Here is a 22,283-nt window from a genome sequence, read left to right as displayed (position 1 = left end):
TACAACTCTCTGGGTATGTTAGACACATATCTGCTCCCTAGGGCAGGCATATATTTGCATAGGGACATAAAAGGAACACAATTTTAATACATTTGCCATATTATCTAACCTCTTAGCCCTTTTCCTAGCGCCCCATAGCTGATAATGGGTTCCCGACCCATAACATATCTTTATAGTGACCTTTCCCATACATAGAGCTCCAACCCCCCTGCTTCCCTTGACATAACCATAAAAAGAAATGATAAAAAATCTTCAAGGCCGTCACATACCAGGAGAACATTTTGAAAGGGATGTTATGATTTAGGACTAATAATGAGAAAAGCTAGATAGCATTACATATGATAGAAACCATCATCAGCCATCTCTAATGTCTGAATTTTTCTGATTCCTCAGATGCCACCTGTGTGGACACCTGTCCTGATGGATATTATGCAGAAGATGATGAAAGGCGTTGTGTCCCATGCCATAGAAGCTGTAAGACTTGCTCTGAGAGACATAGCGTGGACTGCCTGACTTGTGAAGAAGGATCATACATGCAGGGTCACAGCTGTGTACAACATTGCTTGATAGGGTAAGAAATAGAGAAATAAATGAAGACGCAAGAATACACAGTTAGGGCGGGTTCACATCACCGTTATGGATTACATCTTTGTTTGCCATTATAACATGGTTATAACAGAAAATAACAGAATCCATTAGACGGAAGTGAAAACGGAAGCCTTTAGGAGGCATTCCGTTTTTATCCTTTATAATACAAGTCTATGGGCAGCATAACTGATCCATTATGCAGGAGTCCAGTCCTGCATAACGGAAACCAGGACGGATCCCTTATGCTGCCTATAGACTTACAGTACAGACCAAAAGTTTGGACACACCTTCTCATTCAAAGAGTTTTCTTTATTTTCATGACTATGAAGGCATTAAAACTATGAAATAACACATGTGGAATTATATACATAACAAAAGAGTGTGAAACAACTGAAAATATGTCATATTCTAGGTTCTTCAAAGTAGCCACCTTTTGCTTTGATTACTGCTTTGCACACTCTTGGCATTCTCTTGATGAGCTTCAAGAGGTAGTCACCTGAAATGGTCTTCCAACAGTCTTGAAGGAGTTCCCAGAGATGCTTAGCACTTATTGGTCCTTTTGCCTTCACTCTGTGGTCCAGCTCACCCCAAACCATCTCGATTGGGTTCAGGTCCGGTGACTGTGGAGGCCAGGTCATCTGGCGCAGCACCCCATCACTCTCCTTCATGGTCAAATAGCCCTTACTTTCAAAGTTTTCCCAATTTTTCGGCTGACTGACTGACCTTCATTTCTTAAAGTAATGATGGCCACTCGTTTTTCTTTACTTAGCTGCTTTTTTCTTGCCATAATAAAAATTCTAACAGTCTATTCAGTAGTACTATCAGCTGTGTATCCACCTGACTTCTCCTCAACGCAACTGATGGTCCCAATCCCATTTATAAGGCAAGAAATCCCACTTATTAAACCTGACAGGGCACACCTGTGAAGTGAAAACCATTTCAGAGGACTACCTCTTGAAGCTCATCAAGAGAATGCCAAGAGTGTGCAAAGCAGTAGTCAAAGCAAAAGGTGGCTACTTTGAAGAACCTAGAATATGACATATTTTCAATAGTTTTACACTTTTTTGTTATTTATGTAATTCCACGTGTTAATTCATAGTTTTGATGCCTTCAGTGTGAATCTACAATTTTCATAGTCATGAAAATAAAGAAAACTCTTTGAATGAGAAGGTGTGTCCAAACTTTTGGTCTGTACTGTATATTATGATGGGATGCAAAACGAACGCCTTTAAAAGGCGTTCTGTTTTAATAGAAGTCTATGGGAATCATAACGGATCCGTCCTGTTTCTGTTATGCAGAACGGAGAAAAAAGTCCTGTTGACAGGACTTTGATTTCCGTCTTGCATAACGGGAACCAGACGGATGCGTTATGATTCCCATAGCCTTTTAATGAACTAGGTGCAACTCACTCCAGCGCACATATGGGAATACCAGTCTTGATAAACCTCCCCCATTGTGTTTATTTGCTCTGAGAAATGATTGGATGGTGTCAGATTCCATAGGGACGCACCTCATTACACTGACATGTCCTGTTTAAAGTTCCTTTTGCACCGGACAATGTACCAGGAGATTTTTGGGAGGGAAGGGTTCCTTCCAGACAATCTGCTGCTCGCTAATGGAGGAGACATTTACATGCAGCAATCTCCTCCAGAGATGGGGAGGAGTGATCGCTAATGCCATGGCTGTCTACAGACTTATTGTTTTCTGGCAGGAGATCATGTTTACACAGCACAATCTACTGTCGGGAAATGAGGATTTCTGTGTTCACACAAATGATACAATTACTTGATGAACGAGTGTTTAGCTCGTTCATCGGGTAAATGGCGCTACATTTACACAGCCAGAGCATCGCTAATGAGCGTTTCTTTGAACGCTCATTAGCGATCATCTAAGTGATTTTTCGGCCTGTGTAAAGGGCACTTTACACCTATTCAATTGTACACATGAATAACAGTAGTAACACACATAACATAGTAGTAACACACATGATTGAAAGATATGAAGTGAGTGGAGAGAACACAGGGAAGTGTCTATGTATATTTGTATACAGACTGAGTAAAGGGGGCACTAAAATCCAAATCTCCATAGCCTGCATAATGTCTTTTCTGCCTATTGAAACAACTTTGTATCTTCAGCTACACTCATTGATATAAAAAAAATTTGAGCACCCAGATAATATCACATTGCTGCAAAACTCAACTTGCAGTTATGTCTCAGACAGATATATAAATGAGTACAGATGTGGTCTGATGAGAAATTGGTTATTGCCACAAGAGGGCATTAAAGTGCATTACAGCTCCCCAATAAAAAAAAAAAAGGCTGTCAGTGGCTACTTTTGGGTAGTGTACCTCATGGTGAGAGATCGCTGACTTCTAGACATACATATATGAGGCACAGGAAGACATTTTGCTCACTTGACAGACTTTGAGAGCGAGCATATCATTGACTGAGAGAAACAGGATGGTCATTTTGACAAATTGCCCACTATCTAGTGTCAGCAATGGAAAACCTTTTAGAGACCGAGTGCTCAAACTGCAACCCAAAACCCACTTATTTATCGCAAAGTGCCAACACAGAAATTTGTCCCAATAGTGGCCCCCAGTATTATTAAGGCCCCATTAGTGACCCCCAGTATAAATAATGCCCCATTAGTGGCCCCCAGTATAAATAAGGCCCCCATTAATCGCCCCCAGTAAAATCAATGCCCCCATTAGTGCCCCTCTAGTATTATTTATCTCCATTAGTGCCTCCCAGTATTAATAATGCCCCCATTAGAGGCCACAGTATTATTAATGCTGCCTTCCCAACTCTTCTTGTGCAAAAGTAAAATAAAAAAATAAAACTCACCTCATCCATTTGATCTTGCCTGCGCTCCAGCATTTCTCAGGTCCTGCTACTTCCAGTTAATTCTGTGAAACATTATCATGCTGGAGCGCAGGTCCTGTCCTGCACATCCAGTGAGCAGTGAGTGTTCCTGCCACGGCGCGGTGTGGGGAATAAACTCCACACTGACCACAAGAGGGAAGGGAAAAGGTACTAGCCTGAAAACTAGGGAAAGGAGAAAGGTCACCACCTAGTGAATCCCTAAACTGAACCCTGAATACTATTAGTATGAACAGACTTCGATGGCAGGAATGTTCATACGCTGTAACCTAGAGCCCTATCTGACCCTAAAGGACCCTGGAAATAGTGTCAGGACAAGAGATAACCTGTTCCTTCCCAGCTGAAGGAGCAGGAGACTGCCTCAGACTTAATACCAAAAGGTAGAGGAATACAACAAACAAGAAATAGGGAAAAGACACTTACTGTAACTCCAAGGTACGTGGACAAGCAGGAACTCAGAGGAGAACCAGACACCAGCACTTCAACACCAGAAAGGAGCTATCAACTGCATAGCATGATGGGTGAGACCAGACTAAATAGAGGAGTTGGAATGACCACTTAAGCTACACCTGAGACAAGAGGTGTGGTCATACCCAGCAACAACACAGAAACAAGTGAAACCAACGAGGCAGCCAGTCTCTTAGATCAGGAGAGACTGTGACAGTTCCCCGTGGAACAATCAAATGAATGGGGTGAGTTTTATTTATTTTTGTAACAGAAGCAGGAGAGGGGGAGTGGAAAAAGCTGCACTATTGTGTTGTATTGTTTAGGTGTAATTGTGCATAATATATGGATTTGCAGCAGTCTGGTGGGGGAAGAGAGTGTGGTGGAGAGAAGGAACCTGAGTAGTAGTGATAGATGGTGGGGCTCTACATGTTAGCGATGGTCCTGCTCCAGCACTCCCTTGGGCCATGCACAGTGAGTAGGGGTCTCCTGCCTGTTGGAAGCTGGAGTACGCTTGATGCTGAATGTTCATGAGGTACAAGGCAGGAACCAGTAGCTGGGATGGAAAAGAGAAGCTAGTGCAGTTCAACACATAACAAACTTTTACCAGTGGTTTCCACATACATTCAGATATAATGTGGGCACAGTTAAGTTGTCTTATTAAATTCCAGGCTGTCTCCAAGTACATTATCAAGAAGCACTTTCTTATATCCAGCTACGCTATGCTCTAGTCCAGCCTAAGGGTGCAATTCTCACAAAACCTTTCTACAATGCCTACTGTGGGGTGTAGATCCTAAGACAGACCCATAATCTGTCCCTCTGGTATGACAGGGGGCCTTGAAACGTAGACAAAGGCTGTAGAGTCCAGTAGCCAAAACAATATTCTTATCTCCACTGTCCCTTTCCTCGCACCCTTTGGTTTGGCTGCTTAATCTTCTAAATAACATTCTAATTTCTCATTCAGTTTGGAAAGTTCCCTGGAGTTTCTCTCTGCACCCTAAAATCTGACTGTAGATGCCCACAAGACTCAGGCTTCTGCAGACTGCTCACTACAAGCAATACAATGTCTTTGTCATCATCATCAGCTTCTTCTTCTGCTCAGACTCATCCTCCTTCCCTCCATCGTGATACATCGATAATGGAATGTGTGGCCATGAGACTATTCGCGACCAGAAATTAGCTTGTGTGGAAGATGAATGCCCACCTGGCCAAGTTGCTTGTGGTGTAGTTGCTGCCATACCACTTAGTTGTAGTAAATGCCTTTCTAAAAATGGAATTCTTCTCCAAAATTAGACTCTATATGCCATCAGTAGCAGTTTTTGACATATCCCATTCCTTGGACTTTTGTCCAGGAGTCCATAGTGTGCAGTTGCGTGCCTTCTCCAAAATGTAATTCTTCTCTAAAATTGAATTCTTCCTTATGACATTAGCCACAGTATTTTCCATATCCTATCAGTCAGAATGTTGGCCATGTGTCCATAATGGAGCAGTTCTGCACCTTCCCCAAAATGTAATTCTTCTCTAAAATCGAATTCTTCTGTATGCCAGCAGTTAGACTTGTTACCAGGTAGGTGAAGAAGGAAAGATAGTGCTTATTAATATCAATAATTATCAATAGCAATATCTGAAGTTACTGTTATAAAAAGGGCAAGATATTACCAATTATCTGATGACAATGGTCAACATTCCCCCTTTTCACCCTAGCTTGTGGGATTGTTCTCAGTTTAGAACACAGCTACAATATGTTGCCTTGGTATCACCAGGAATAACACAAAACTTCACAGGAAGCTGGTCTGGGTGAGGAATGCCCCAGTGGCTAGGTGTATTGCTACTATATTAACACCTGCCTACCCCAAATTCATTGTACCTGTAATGTTAACACAGGAAGGGGTGGGATCCAAACTATGGAATCACGTGGCAGTGTGATGTTACTCACTCAACCATGGGTCTAATTTTAAACATCAAAACAGGACTGAACCTCAGCCCTGTAACATAAGACATCTGGAAAAAAAATTATCATACACAAAATTGAATTGTTCTGTATGCCATCAGATGGACTTTTTACGAGACAAGCAGCTATAAAAATTGTCTCGTCAATATGGAAATATAGCGCAGTATCGTGACTTAACCGAAATGTAATTCTAATGTATGACATTCATTTGCACAACTGTTCATTTTTTTTCAAATTTTTATTTTTTTAATTCTCATTTTCTAAACTACTCAGGCCTTTCCCTAGCACATACCGTGTTCCCTGAACCCATGGACGTCTGGGAAAGGCAGATTAGAACAGTGACCGGAACTGGTCCAGTTTGCTCTCCCTGTACTGTCTTGTCCAGCCTCCAGTGTTATCTTAGAGAGGGATTCCAGCATGGCAGCTGGCGTCATAGCATCCAAAAGGACAAACTTGTCCTCTGTCAGTGTACAAAACTTCACTTTTGTCAAAATGAATCAGGCATGGATCTATTTTCAGACACCTCGAGCTGAGGCTGATGAGTTGTTACTCCCCAATGCTAATCCCCCTAATGCCACTTCCATTACCCCTATGGCCATTACCATTACCCCAACACAGTGTACACTACTATAACTATAACCCCATCATAGCAGCATACAAATCTACTTGCTGCCTTGTATGTTCCATGGTGTCCTACTATTGTTGCCTATATTACCGCTACACATATTACTCTTTCCACATCCACACTGTACTGCTATATGTGTATAAATATGGGCAGGAATTTTGCCCCCGTTAGCACCATTGTTTTGACGCTTGTACAGAACAAGCCACATTTTTCCCATCTGCCTGCAGAAAGGGACATTTTTGGAAGCCTTACAATATAAAAAAAGGATAACACATGTGATGACGCAGTGTGTTTTTAAAAACTCTGTTTAACACCATCAACCATGGGTTTACTCATAGCTTAAATGTCAGTGTCACCCTAAGATTATTTGCTATTGCTGACACTAGGGGAGGAGAGAAGGAGCAAAAATTTGTTTTAAAAAACAAAAAACAAAAATATTCATTGTACAGCATAATAAAAAGTTATAATGCTTTTCATAAAATGTATGTATCAGTTTCTTGGAATTTTTTATATTTCTGCTTGCAATCACTCAAGAGGTACATTATTAAATTTTTCTGGGGATCAGAACTTGTCCTGGTCATGTCATGTCCTATGCATCTATCAGTAGTCTGATCCTGCAGTCAAGCATGCTATTCTTTGCTCCCCACTTCTTCCTGACAAACCAAATGTATGTCGTGGACAGATGGAAAGAATTATGACCTTAGAGGTCCATTCCTTGAGACCACTTAGGCTAGTGATTGCGTGCAGTGGTCATGTGGAGTATATGACTGTCACTGCTGCAGCCACGTAAACACCGACAGGAAGTGAGAACCTGAGCGGTGCTGGAAACAGCAAGGGATCGGTTGGTGAGTATAGGATCTCTTTTTATTTTATAATATTTCATAACTTTTGCCATTTAGTGACTTTTTACACTTACAAATCTAAGCAGACTTCACTAAAGACAGTACACAACTTTACTTTGTAATGAACTTTAAATCTGGTCTCCGATAAACAGACGCCGCAAAGTCTAATAAATCTGTAAGCGTTAGTACAAGGTGACCCTGTGCTCAGAGAGATAAACTCTTGGAAGTAGTATAAAATTTCTTCATGATGTCTCATAATGTCTTCCATAATCAGCTCTACAGTGTATTCAATTATTCGGAACAGCACATACAGTACTCTTTCATTGAAACTGCACTTGGCTGTAAACACTCCACTGCTAGATGGGAGGTAATGTGTATTTTACTGGTTAACCTGCCCTACATTGTACTTTATTAGAAAAGGATACTAGGGGACTGGGGGATAATCTGTGGGCTCCAAGTGGCATTGCTTGTATAGTGTTGCTAAGATATATAAAAATAGGTGTCTCCTACCCCCCCCCCCCCACAAAAAAAATAATATGATAATACACCACTAAATAATACAGCCATACAGTTAACAAATAATACCACTATACAAGTGACACACACTATTACCATAGCAATAATCCCTCTCACAGTAGCAAAGTCTCTCTCTGCCATAAAGATGCACAATACCTTGCTGACTGACTCCATTGCACATGGCCTTGCAGATTGTGGACCTTTTAACGTGTTATTTCTGGAGAACTTTTGATAAAGTTGCTTCCTTGCCTGTAGATTGTCTCAGAGATGAACGTTCTTGTGCAAAGCTCTGAGGAGCTTGCACAACTAGGTCCTTTCTCTTCCTCAGCTAGACTCTCTACTTCATAACCAGGGGCGGACCAAGGTCCATTTCCTGGCAACCTAGTACATACAGTACTATTAAGTATACAAATACAGTACATCAGAACATTTCACTTAACAATACAACATTACAACAATTTACCTTTGCAGGACCCTTTTCTGGGGTACTTCATATATACCAATCAGCTCAGCTCCTCCTGCTCTACAACATGCTGCCTGCAGATTGCACTGCATTTTGTGGTGACAGGTCCTCTTTAATAACGTGTTTCCTGTTGTCTATTGATTCACACTTTACAAAAAAAATGTTGGGCACATATTATGGAATAACTTGGCTTTCTATTAATAGCGCTAGGTAGCGCTAAGGTCAGGCTAAAATAACCTTATTTCATACTTTGCTAAAAAATCTTAGGCAATCTATGAAATACCTCTATTTCACACATTGCCTGTGACATATAGATTTAATAAAACAGCACTTGGGGGGTGCTATTGGGGGTGTCCCTAGTTATGGATTTTGCATCAGGACCAAGGAACTTAAGAAGGCACGAATGGCATGGGTGTAGGGTAGCAGGCAGAGCAGCTGCTATGGGGCCCATACATGAAAGGTTATGCCGATTGATAGGTCTGCTGTTCACATTGGACAGTACTGCTGGATTCTATCATCTTCTTATGGCCAATGGCAGATAAATATTTAACAATGTTTTATATTTTGTGGTCAATATGATGGACAATTGTCTGATGAAAGAACTGCATATCCACAATTTTACATTTTTAGGAGAACCTAACAAAAGTTAATGAATTTGCCATCAAATATCTAACGTCTATGGCCACTCTGAATAACTTTTATTTCGTGTTTGGCTTCCAGATATTATGCTGAGAACTCCTCTGCGTCATGTCAGAAATGCCACAAGTCCTGCAGGGAGTGTGAAGGCCCGGACTCCTCTGAGTGCCTCTCCTGCCACAACAACTTTTTCCTCATGAGAACTAAAAAAAAGTGTTACAGCTCTTGTCCTGAATTCTACTATGAGGACCGTGTACTAAAAGCTTGCGAAAGATGTCATCCAACCTGCAGGACCTGCAGTGGTAGGTAGCAGCTATAAAACGGTTCACGGAAGGCAGATTTGGCATGGGTGTGTGGAATAGGAAAGTGCTATGTCCCCCAAATATCAGGGTCCTGTACCATACCCAACTAGAAGAGATCAATGGAGCTGAGATTTTAATGTGTAGTACTATTTTACTTATACTTATTTCTGTTTTACTGCAAACTAAGATGTAGTCAAAGGAAGACCTGTATTTTCACCATATGTGATGCTTTCATTCCTTTGACAAAGGTTCAGGAGCTCTTTCCTGCACGTCCTGTGTATCCAGTTACCAGCTTTCAGGGCAAATTTGTCACTCGGAGTGTTTTGCTGGAGAATTCAAGCGTATGCAGGTAAGATAAATGAAATTGATATTATTATTGTCAGTACTAGATTTACGTCTCGGAAGTCTATAGACACAGTCTAGCACTCTGGCCATCAAGCAGGACACAACTGCAGTCCTGTATGGCCTAAAACAGTGTTGCCGAACCTATGGCACGGGTGCCAGAGGCGGCACTCAGAGCATTCTGTATTAAGAATGCTATTATTTTCCCTTATAACCATGTTATAAGGGAAAATAATAAAATCTACAGAACACCTAACCCAAACTTCAGTGAAGAAGTCAGAGTTCGGGTCCGGGTACCACATTAAGTTTTTTATTACGCGCGAGCAAAACGCATTGAACCTGCGCGATAAAAACTGAACAATGCAACGCAATCACAGTCAAAACTGACTGCAATTCTGTGTGTACTCGCGAGGGTTTCCCGCAATGCACACGCGACATATCCAGAGAAAATCCAGGACGCCCGTGTGAAAGAGGCCTTACAGTGTCAGTGTACCTACTGTCTGCTGTGATTCTGTTCCCAAGAAAAGAGACAGTTACAATATGTTTTCTTACTGTGACTGATATCACCCCTCACACAGCTTATACATGAAATTATTTCCGGGTACATAATATTTAGCATTTTTTATTGCAGCTAAGATCTAGATTTCCATTAATAATTATACTATTAGATAGCATACACTGGGACAAATGTCTCAATGTAATTGCGCCAAAACCAGGAATGGAAAGGTTCTGTGTTTTTGACTAGAGATGAGTGAAGTTATGAAAAATTTGAGTCTGCTGCTTCGTCAAATTTCACAAAGAAATGAAATTTGCGACAAATTACTTTGTCACAAAGCGCATTCCTTTATATGTAGCGGGCACAATGACTGGGAACGGTGATTGCGTCGCCCCCCCCCCCCCCCCCCATCATTGAAACCCTAAGAGGCCTTCCAGCAGTAAATCAGTGTAAAATAAAAAATAAAATAAATGCTCACCTTATCCATTTGATCGCGTAGAGGCCGTCGCTGCCATCTTGATTGAAGACATTGTGCGAAATGTCACTCAGTGACGTGATGGTGGCCTCTTAGCGCACAAAAATGATGAGGTGAGTATGTTGCTTTTTTTAACTGCCATTTCAGGAAAAATAGATTTGTTACCACAAAATACGAGGAAATTCGGCTTCACAGCGAATCAAATTTTTCCTGAAATTCGGATCGAAGTCCACTTTGTTAACTCTGATTGCTCAACACTATTTTTAACCGACACCTGGATTTGGCTCAAAATCACTGATGGAAAGAGGCCTAAAGGATTTGGTGAGCAGGGAATGAAAGGCCTCCGAATGGGTTAAAATAATGAAAGTAGTAATGTTTACCTCACCAATGCACTGCCGTTCCTGCCATTTAGACTCTTAAAGTCTTCCCACTAGTCTCTGCTTCTGGGTTCCCGTACCAGAAGATGATGGGATGTGATGACCCACCTCAGTCAGTGGTTGGGTGAGCAGGCATCTCCTTCCATTTCCTGCTTGTTCAGACTGGACCAGGAAACAGAAACCAGTTGGGACCTGGTAACGAGTAGAGTGGTGGGGATCAGTGAGGTATTATTCTTTCATATTTTTTTTAACCCACTTGGAGACCTTTCCTAAAAGTCTCTCCCGGCTGGACAACCAGGTATAATCTGTCATACCATAGCAGCTCGGTTAATTCAAGCAAACAGTGACTGCCATGTTGATGAATGTAGCAAGCGCTACACTAACGCTACATACTAGTGTAATGCACAATGGCGCACTGGTACTGGTAAATATGCCCCATTGTGTCCAGTTACATAAGGAATTAGAAGCAATAATGTTCTGCTCTGTCGTTTATAGGATCCTGATGCACAATGTGAGAAATGCCATGAAAGCTGCATAGAATGTAAGGGGCCTGGACCTCAGAACTGTACCGTGTGTCAAGCAGGCTTCTCACTCTATGTAGATGAATGGAGGTGTGTGCGTTGCTGCAGTGCCAAACTACAAGACACAGGGGAATGCTGCGACTGCACTGAAAGGCTGGGTGAGATTCTAGAAATCATTTGTCTGCTACGAAAATGTAATTCACATAGATTCTGGTTTGCCTATTCAGTATATACAGAATACTATATTTTATCTATAGCAATTTACTATGTATTATGAAGATATTGTTAAAAAACATAATCAACTGATCATATCAAACAATGACCAAAACAACACATAAGTGACACAAATCGGTGCCAAATCACTATTTCTGTAAAGCCTGCACTATTATATATACATTATACTGTATTTATTAGGTAAACTACTATTATATGCGCTGCACATGAACATAAATATACAGTTTCCATACATCTTAGTCACATAATCGAGGACGCAGAATACAGTTGAATACAATGCTTCACCATTCCCTGGCTGGGGCTGTTCCCAGCAGGCGGGCGCAATGCAGTGATATAATTGTACCTGCCGAGCGGGATCGAGCACAAGCCAGGGGATTCATTAGGGAACGGGGCCAGGGGAGTATTACTTTTTTATTTTATTAAACTACAGGGCACTAAGGAGGCAGCACTAATATCAGGGGGAATTATAGTACATTTTATGGTGCTATTATTTATGTGTGCAGTATATGGGGTCAGGGGCGTACCTAGAGCATTTGGCACCCGGGGCGAACCCTTTGTTTGGCACCCCCCCCCCCCCAGAAAGTTATTTTATTTTTTGACACAAGTTAGTGGAATATGAGACTTAGTAAGAAAAAACAAAGACAAATACAGACAAAAATTTTCCGCTAACTTGTGCCCAAAAAAATGTTTGAATGAAGCCTTACAGGGGGTGATCAATGACAGGGGGGTGATCAGGGAGTCTATATGGGGTGATCACCCCCCTGTCATTGATCACCCCCCTGTAAGGCTCCATTCAGACGTCCGTATGATTTTTTACGGATCCACGGATACATGGATCGGATCCGCAAAACACATGCGGACGTCTGAATGGAGCCTTACAGGGGGGTGATAAATGACAGAGGGGTGATCAATGACAGGGGGGTGATCAGGGAGTCTATATGGGGTGATCAGGGGTGATCAGTGGTTCATAAGGGGTTAATAAGTGACAGGGGGGGTGTAGTGTAGTGTAGCAGTGTTTTGTGGTACTTTACACAGCTACCTGTGTCCTCTGGTGGTCGATCCAAACAAAAGGGACCACCAGAGGACCAGGTAGCAGGTATATTAGACGCTGTTATCAAAACAGCATCTAATATACCTGTTAGGGGTTAAAAAAATCACATCTCCAGCCTGCCAGCGAGCGATCGCCGCTGGCAGGCTGGAGATCCACTCGCTTACCTTCCGTTCCTGTGAGCGCGCGCGCCAGTATGCGCGCGTTCACAGGAAATCTCGCGTCTCGCGAGATGACGCGTATATGCGTCGCTGTGCGCAGCGCTGCCACCACCGGACCGCACATCTGCGTTAGGCGGTCTGGAAGTGGTTAATAAAATAAAAACCTGCACCCCCTTAAAAAAAAATCACTTTCCATCTGCACCAAAAAGGAAAAAAAATCCAAATCCCCATCAATAAAATGAACAAATCCTGCACCCCCCCCCTTAATTACACCCTCTCTTCTCCCCTTAATTACACCCCCTCCCTTAATAACACCCCCCCTTAATTACACCCCCTCCCCACCTTAATTACACGGTACACCCCCCCTTAATTACACAATTATTTACGTTACTCGTCTCACATTTATTTTGATGATGCCCGTCCGGCCGGCCGACCGCTGGTATAATGGATGGATCCTTCCGCTTCTATATTTAAATATATAGGCAGAATTCTGATTATGTCACAAGTGGTAGGGGTGGGCGGAGAAGGCTGAGTAGAAGTTGCACCAAGGCCTATAAGATTTTAGCTGCACCTCTGTCTAAACCATCATTACTATCCCACAATGCACTCATGTATCAGTGTGCAGTGCCCCAGGGAACCACTGCAAATGCTTCACATTTGCTATTTGGGTTTATTTATTTTCTGTTCTTTAATGTTATTCCGAGAGCATAAAACGGTAGCACTGCTTAGTTTATTATGCCCTACTCATAAGTAGGAAGGCTGGACCTGCCTCCTCACAGGTTGGAGCTGGGAAGTGTAGCTCAAGCAGCCGGGAGTGAGGAGCTGCTACCACCTTCTGACTGAGAAATAACAGAATATACAAACTGTTTAGGGACAATTTAAAGGACTGGTGCAAAGGACAGACCGTAAGTGCAATTGCTTGCTAACGGTGCTAGTGGAAAGGGTACATTGCTTGGGCGCCCACCACATTTGTACCACAGATTAGCTACCTGCTGAAGTATCTATACCCCGCCATGGGAACTGTACTACATATTGTGCATGTGCTCCACTTTGGTCAACTCAGACAGTTGTTTGGAGTTAATAGAGAGACTCGGAGCCGGCAATCTGGCAGCTTGCTATTTAATATTTAGCCGCGGAAAGATTGTGTATGTACTCGGGACGGAAAAAACTGAATGCTACCAGTCAGTGTCAGACTGGGGTACCTAGGGCCCACCAATAAAATGTATTTTGTGGGCCCACTGTACGGATACATTTGAATATAATAAATAATTTAAGTTTTTTTAGATGAACATATTCTGGTTGAGGTGCTGTACATGTGTGTAGTGCAGTAATTCTACTGTGTTTTGTGCCAATTGTGCAGGGGGTGGGAGACTAGGGGCCCACCTTGCTTAGGGGCCCACCAGGGGATTCCCCTGTACATCTGTGGGCCAGTCCGAGCCTACTACCAGTGTCTTTGTTTATGAACTGCCTAAATTACCTCAGTAAGGAACACTGGATTTATTACCCCTACACTGGCCAAATCATTGCCTTTTACCACCACTGCCGTTATCTGGCCCTGCATCTACCCTCCTGCTTTGTAACCTTCCAACAGTTCACCATCAAGGGCACTCAACTACCAGGGTGTGCCCTGACGGAAAAAAGTGTGTGTACTCCATTCACTGCATGCCCCCAGGGAGCACCAGAGTGAAGACACCCCAAACAACTACCTCTCCTCCCATCCTTGCCTCACCTCCGGGTCCCTGCATATGTACAGTTAAGGTCATAAGTTTACATACACCTAAGGGCTCATTCTGCACATGGCCGTCACTCTCAAAGAAAATGCCTATTCCTGCGGACAAGAATAGGACATGCTCTATATTTTTCTTAATGAATGGGTCACGTTCCGCAAAAATGCAGAAAGGGTGCGGGACAAAACATACGGCCATCTGAATGAGCCTTTAGTCACACATAAAAATAAAAAAAATCACAATTCCTTAAGTGTTTTCTGATACTTTTATACCGATCGATGGGGGTCCGACACCGGGAATCCTACCGATCAGCTGTTTGAGAAGGCAACAGCACACCCAGTAGTGCCACGGCCTTCTCTCAGCTCACCAAGTACAGCGCCTGGAATCGCAGCTCAGCCCCATTCACTTCAATGAGGCGGAGGATGCAGTCATGCCAAGAGAAGGGGAAGGAAACTGCTGGCATGAAAATCAGATATACAAGACAAAAGTATGCAGTGTTTGGGGTACTCTGGGCAGATTAAAAAAATAAGATTTGTGAATGCAGCTCTGGAATATAATACACTTTTTTATTTTAATGTGAGATCTAAATGCAGCTTCACATGCAGCTAGATAGACAAAACATGGATACTGAAGAGAAGCCGTGTCTGAATTTGCATGCAATAAGCTGATTTCTTTCACATTTGTTCATATTGTAGAGGAATGTATCCTGATTACAGGACTCTTGGAAGAAAAACCTGATCATAAAAAGGCAGCTTTGTCTGTGGCGATATCCATTCTGCTGGTGCTTACTGCGGTAACAGCCATATTCCTTTGGCGACGAAGGGCCCGTTCAAAAACTTTGACTGTCAAGAAAGGCGGCTATGAAAAGTTACCAGACCAAACCAAATCCTACCAGTCTTACAAAAGTGCTAGAGAAAGCACTTCCAGCTTCCAGCAGGACCACGTGATTGAATACCAAGATCGTGACGAGGAGGAAGATGATGATGATGACGACGAAGATATCGTTTACATGGGACAGGATGGGACAGTGTATAGGAAATTTAAATATGGACTTCTAGAAGATGACGATGATGAGGATTTAGAGTATGATGATGAAAGTTATTCCTTTAGATAATGTATGTAAATATCATCAGCACTGAAATAATGGTAAGGACTAAGAGGACATACATTAGGATTATTTACATACAGCCGTTTTGCACTGTGGCATACGGTATATAATCCCATTGGACCACAAATTAAACTATTTCAATATGCGTTCACACAAGTGTAAGGGCTCGTTCACACAAACTTTTTTTGTGTTCCGTATACGGACCCATTCATTTCAATGGTTCCGCAAAAAAAAACGGAATGTACTCCGTATGCATTCCGTTCCCGTATTTCTGTTCCGTTGAAAGATAGAACATGTCCTATTCTTGCCCGCAAATCACGTTACGTGGCTCCATTCAAGTCAATGGGTCCGCAAAAAAAAAAACGGAACACATACAGAATGTACTCCGTATGTCTTCCATATCCGTTCCTTTTTTGCGGAAACCAACTATTGAAAGTGTTATGCCCAGCCCAATTTTTTCCATGTAATTACTGTATAATGTATATGCCAAACGGAACAGAACCGGAAACACTACTGAAAGAAAAAAAATATATACTGAAAAACGGATCCCGGAAAAACAGCCCGCAAAACACTGAAAAAGACATACGGTCGTGTGAACGAGCCCTTATGCTGATGCATTTTTGCACCCATATCATAGTCAAAAGTACTGACCAACTGCAGGTCTTCTGACCCAAACAATTACAATAAAATAGTGTGATAGATCCCTTTAAGACCCATGGTTGATGCATGCAAAAATGGGACAATATTAGGCTCATGGGAACCAGTAACTTCCTGTTTTATGAGATTTGTTGTACAAATTGGGTGTCTGCATTTAACCCTTGTTCATACATCTCACGGCAGCATTTCCAATATTCAATGGAATAGGGTAATTTATTATATACTGTTACTTCAAGTATTTTTTTTTTTCGTGTAGCGAAAGTACTTAGGAGCATTCTTGTAATATACTTTGTGATTTTGTTCAGTTTTAGAAGGAAAAAAAACAAGCTCCGAAGTTGTCCCTTATCAATTCTCTAAATGAGCATTGCGAAGAAAAAAACTTCAGTGTCCAGCACGTACACAGACTACTACGGCCCACCGTCACATGCACAGCCAGACTCCCGAGCCTGCCTGTATACTCCATTGATATAACTGTCCCAATATACTGTAAAACTACTGTATTTCACCCCCATCTCCCTGCCTGTTATACTGACTGTCAGTGCCGGTCACTAATAGTGCATCTCTCCTTATCTCTTTCATATGCTCACTAACTAACTGGGGAGATAATCGGTGCGCTATCAGCACTCACCACTGACAATCAGTGCAACAGGAGGGGGGACAGGGAGAAGCCGTTTTACAGTACATAAAGTACAGTATATATGTCACTGACCAGTACGAACAATCTGTATAATAGGCGAGATGGGAAGAAATAGTTTTTCATTACAGGTATATAGGGACAGTTATATTAATGTATGAAGCAAGGAGAGTAGAGGCAGGCTCAGAAGCCTGCCTCTGCTTGTGACAGTGAGCTGTCTTCAGTGTACACTACATGCTGAACACCGATGATAAGTTTTCCTTAGCAATGATCATTTAGACCAGGGATGCTCAACCTGCGGCCCCCCCAGCTGTTGCAAAACTACAACTCCCAGCATGCCCGAACAGCCTACAGCAGGGCATTGTGGGAGTTGTAGTTTTACAACAGCTGGAGGGCCGCAGATTGAGCATGCCTGATTTAGAGCCTTTAGTAAGGGATGACTTCAGAGCCTGAATAAAATCACTCAGTAAAGTCATGTATATTACAAAAATACTCCTACACTTGCATACACATAAAACAATACTTTAAGCATCGTATTCTGTGCCTTCTTGGAGTTGTGTGGCTGGTAGACATTTTTTTTTAAAAAGAAGTCATACTCACCTCACTGATCCCCCATGGCTCCTGTTCACATGAAATGTGACCGCTTAGTCGATCGCTGGCCACGATAATGACCCACCTCAGTCAGTGATTGGTTGAGCAGTCACATTTTTTTGTACAGAGGAACCTTAAAGTAGTGACTAACCGGGGACTTGGGAAACCGTGGAACCAAGAGTGCCTGGGGATTGCGAGGCGAGTATGACTTATTTTCTTTTTTACCAGATGGACAGCTCCTTTAATCAGACTGTTGAATTGTTTTTTAGAATTTCTTTAAACACTCCTTGTGTTCCCTTCAGCATTAGAAATAATTTATGGAAAAAATGATCTTTGAAAAAAATTGGTAATTTTGGTTTTGTCGAAATTGTGAAATATATATGGCACATCTCCATTCTAAGGAAGGTGCAATAATATAAAGAATGCTCTAATGCGTTTCATTCATGTTCAAGTTCCAAGACATAAGAAAATATAATTTACTATTAGACAGGGTAAAAATTTAGACAGGGATTGGGTAATTTATCAAACTGGTGTAAAGTAGAACTGACTTAGTTGCCTAAAGCAACCAGTTCCTCCTTTCATTTTTGACAGGTCCTTTGGAAAATGAAAAGGTGGAATCTGATTGGTTGCTATAGGCAACTAAGCCAGTTCTACTTTACACCAGTTTGATAAATTACCCCAGGAGTCTTTAAAGTGGTTACCCAGTTTCCTATCCTCAGGATAGGTCATTAGTATCAGATTGGTGTAGGTCCAACACCCGGCACCCCCGCCGATCAGCTTTTTTGAAGAGAACACAGTGGTCATACAAGTGCTGCCTTCTCTTGAAGAGGTTGTCTCACTTCAGCAAGTGGCATTTATTATGTAGAGAAAGTTAATACAACACACTTACTAATGTATTGTTATTATCCACATTTCCTCATTTGCTGGCTTGATTAATTTTTCCATCACATTATGCACTGCTCGTTTCCATGGTTACGACCACCCTGCAATCCATCAGTGGTGGTTGTGCTTGCACACTATAGGAAAAAGCGCCGGCCTCTATGGTGGCCAGGACCATGGGAGCGCACATAGATTAGTGCTTTTTCCTATAGTGTGCAAGCACGGCCACTGCTGCTGGATTTCAGGGTGGTCATAAACATGGAAACAACCAGGGTATGATGTGATGAAAAAATGAATCCAGGAAGCAATATAGACAATCACAATACATTAGTAAGTGACTTGTACTAATTTCCTCTACATAATAAATGCTATTTGCTGAAGTGAGACAACCCCTTTAACTGTTCTGTCTGCTCCTTACCATTAAAGTGAATGGGACGAAGGAACTGTAATTACACCTGCTTGCTGCTGTGAAGAGGACGCATTCTGGATTTTGGAGTCAAGGATGGAGTCTTGACAGCTATCTCTGTACACACAGTCATAGAGGGAAGGATGTCAGTCCTTTATAATGCTGCGTATCCCTGCCCGACATGAATTGTAATGACATAATGCCTTCAGCATTTTTCAGAAGTAATTTTGGCCATTTTAGACCAGCCATTTGTCAAACGTGGCAAGAAACTGTTAGCTGTAGCTTTTGTGTCAAAGTCAAAACAGTAAATATAGGCCAATGAGTAGACTGATTGTGGAAGAGAAATGTGTTTAGGCCACAACCAGTGTACTGTGAGTTCCATAGCTTGAATAGGTCTTCATACACAGCCATAAACTTCACAACCACTTTCACGCATCAGAACCAGGAATAGGTCCAAACATGGAAGTGCAAATCATTACAGTCCATCTGCGTAAGTTCCACTCCAAGTTCTATCTTACAGATACTGACCAGAATACTGCCTTGTGAAAATGGCCTGCTCAGACCAGGTCTGGCATCTGAAAGATTGGCCTGAACGGTGAGAAACCTGTATGCATGACGACCTGAACTAACAGCAGTATAGATCCTTATGATGATGTTTGTAAGGGTAATTCGATCTGAGGTCCACCCGGACCTTGCAGAAGCAATATGGGCGCAGAACCTGTATTACACATGTGAAATATGTACATTTTCAGAAATCTTTCTTGCCACTTGAAAATTAAGCATGTAGAAATCCCAGGTAGAAACAAAGCCTCAAGAACAGTTATTTCCTATTTTTCTAACATCCACATGATAGGGAGTAATAGGGTCATTTTTTATTAAAATGGTGTAAAGCTGAACTGGCTTAGTTGCCCATTGCAACAAATCAGATTCCACCTTTCATTTTTCACAGCTCTTTTGGAAAATGAGAGGTTGAATCTGATTGGTTGCTGTGGGCAACTAAGCCAGTTCTACTTTACACCAGTTTGATAGATAACCCTATAAATGTCTGATATCTGGGAGTACAACTGCTCCCCCCCACTGATCATGAGAATGTAGGTCCTGGAGCACCCTATGAGAATGGAACAGTGGCTGCAGTGTTAAGTACCTGCAAGTTAGGAAGAGCATTCTCGTCCAAGGTCCTGAATGTGTTAATAAGACTTATGACAGCACTACACTAAATTAGTATAATAAAAGTTTATGTTGTGCATTAGCTTTAAAGGGGTTCTGCACTTTCATTTAACTGATGATCTATCCTCTGGATAGATCATCAGCTTCTGATCGGCGGGGGTCCAACACCTGGGACCTCCACCGATCAGCTGTTTGAGAAGGCCGCGGCGCTGCTGCCTTCTCACTGTTTACCGCCGGGCCACTTGAATGGAGCTTAGCCGCGCCCACGCTAGTTGATACTAGTCGTGACGTCAGTGGGCCGGCGGCCCGGCGGCAAACAGTGAGAAGGCCGCGGCGCTGCTGCCTTCTCAAACAGCTGATCGGTGGGGGTCCCAGGTGTCGGATCCCCGCCGATCAGAAGGTGATGATCTATCCAGAAGATAGATCATCAGTTAAATGAAAGTGCAGAACCCCTTTAAAGAGGACCTGTCACCACAAAATGCAATGCAATTTGAATGCAGCATGCTGTAGAGTAGGGGAAGCCAAGTAGATGGATATATATTTTGTGCAAAAATATTCAGTAAAACCTGTAATTTATACATTTACTGTATATCTTTACTTTTTCCACTTCCTGTGAAAAGCTATGGGTACAGGGAGGAGGGGTTATAAGTAACTGACAGCTATCTCTGTATACACACATACTCACAATACTATCAATCACTGATAACGCCTCCCCCATGTACAACTATCAGTGACTGACAGCTAATCTATATATAGACACATACTCACAATGCTATAAATCACTGATAACACCTCCCCTGTGTACATCAGTGACTGACAGCTATCTCTGTATACACACTTACATAGAGAATGTTATCAATCGCTGATAAACACCTCACTCCTGTACCAATAAGAATTCACAGAAAGTAAAAAAAAAAAAATATATATATACACACGTCAATCTGCTTAGCTTCTCCTGCTCTCTAAGGGCTCTTTCACGTGAGCGGATCCCGTGCGTGGAATCCACTGTGTGAAAGAGTGCCAAGTCCCGTTCCGGACAGCAGAGACACAGAGCACTAACATGATTGATAATACTCTTTGTCTCTCTGTGACCTTTTAACTACAAAATCACGGCGACAACTTTATCTCACTGTGATTTTGTAGTAAAAAGATCAGAGAGACACGGAGCATTATCAATCATGTTACTGCTCTGTGTCTCTGCTGTCCGGAACGGGGCTTAGCTCCCTTTCACGCAGCAGATTACCCGCACAGCATCCGCTCGTGTGAAAGAGCCCTAACATGGCGCTTTCAGATTGCACTGCATTTTGTGAAAACAGGTCCTCTTTAAAGCTTTGCATTACCATTAAGTATTCAGGTTATTCCAGTTTACATTGCAAAATCTAAGAATTCTCTCCAGCTTGTATTTAAAGTCCAATTCAATGAAAATTTGTTTGAGAGCGTTCAGGGTCAGCGGTTTTAAATGGCATTTAAAATTGAATTACAGTACATTAGTTCTCCTTTACACATTGATCTGTTGTGGTAGTTTTTGAAGTTTGCAATTGTGCCCCCTCCTCCCTCCTAAATTAAGGCCCTAAAAGAAAATAAAGGTGGCATTCATCATTTGCAGTTGTTTGTGTGTCAGTTTTAAGTCTGTATTTTCTTTGCGTGCCTGCAACAAATTGTGAGTGCAATGTGTTTTACAGCTATATGTGTAAAAGTACGCCAGGGGGTTGCCTGGAGTAGGTTGCAACTATTTTGCGTCTTTGGCAAAAGTCACACAAAGTAAATGTGCCATAATCCAGGTCTAATTTCTTCTGTAGCTCTAAACAAACCACTTAGAAAAGTGGTGAGGAACATCGAATGTTGCAGAAAACGAAGCAATCACCAGGACTTGATACTTTTTTTAAGCCACAAAACTGACATATCTGATTCGATAAATGTCCCCAAAATATTTTTGAAAGAAAGTGTGGGGAGATTTATCACAAGGGGAGTGATTTTATACAGCTTGGCCCTGTCAAAGTGCAGAGGGCACAGCAGTTGCAGAGAGAGCAGAGCCTCCAGGTGTAATGACAACACCCCTGTTGCTCCTAGAAACTCACTTTCATATATTAAAACTTCATATTTCTCAGTAATGCGGGCACATATGAACATGGGACCAACACAGATGCCTTCAGCTGCCAAGCGCACATGTAACTGGTCAGCCAGTTTCATAGGTACAAATCTGCTGACAG

The 22,283-nt window shown here is 42.2% G+C and overlaps 1 protein-coding gene across 1 annotated transcript in view; it reads left to right on the top strand.

The window, feature by feature from the left end:
- The window catches only part of PCSK5 (proprotein convertase subtilisin/kexin type 5), a 437,218-nt gene extending 421,255 nt beyond the window's left edge, over positions 1–15,963 (top strand). The window contains exons 33-37 of the mRNA XM_044273909.1: positions 394–571; positions 9,033–9,250; positions 9,499–9,599; positions 11,436–11,619; positions 15,327–15,963. Of these exons, the coding sequence (XP_044129844.1) occupies positions 394–571; positions 9,033–9,250; positions 9,499–9,599; positions 11,436–11,619; positions 15,327–15,745 (1,100 nt within the window). The 3' untranslated portion in view covers positions 15,746–15,963. The remainder of the gene's footprint in view (positions 1–393; positions 572–9,032; positions 9,251–9,498; positions 9,600–11,435; positions 11,620–15,326) is intronic.
- The last annotated feature ends 6,320 nt before the right edge of the window (positions 15,964–22,283 follow it).

Source organism: Bufo gargarizans, chromosome 1, assembly GCF_014858855.1.
Source record: "Bufo gargarizans isolate SCDJY-AF-19 chromosome 1, ASM1485885v1, whole genome shotgun sequence".
NCBI lineage: Eukaryota > Metazoa > Chordata > Amphibia > Anura > Bufonidae > Bufo > Bufo gargarizans.
The sequence above is the reverse complement of the archived record's forward strand: the minus strand, read 5'-3'. Positions and strand labels throughout refer to the sequence as shown.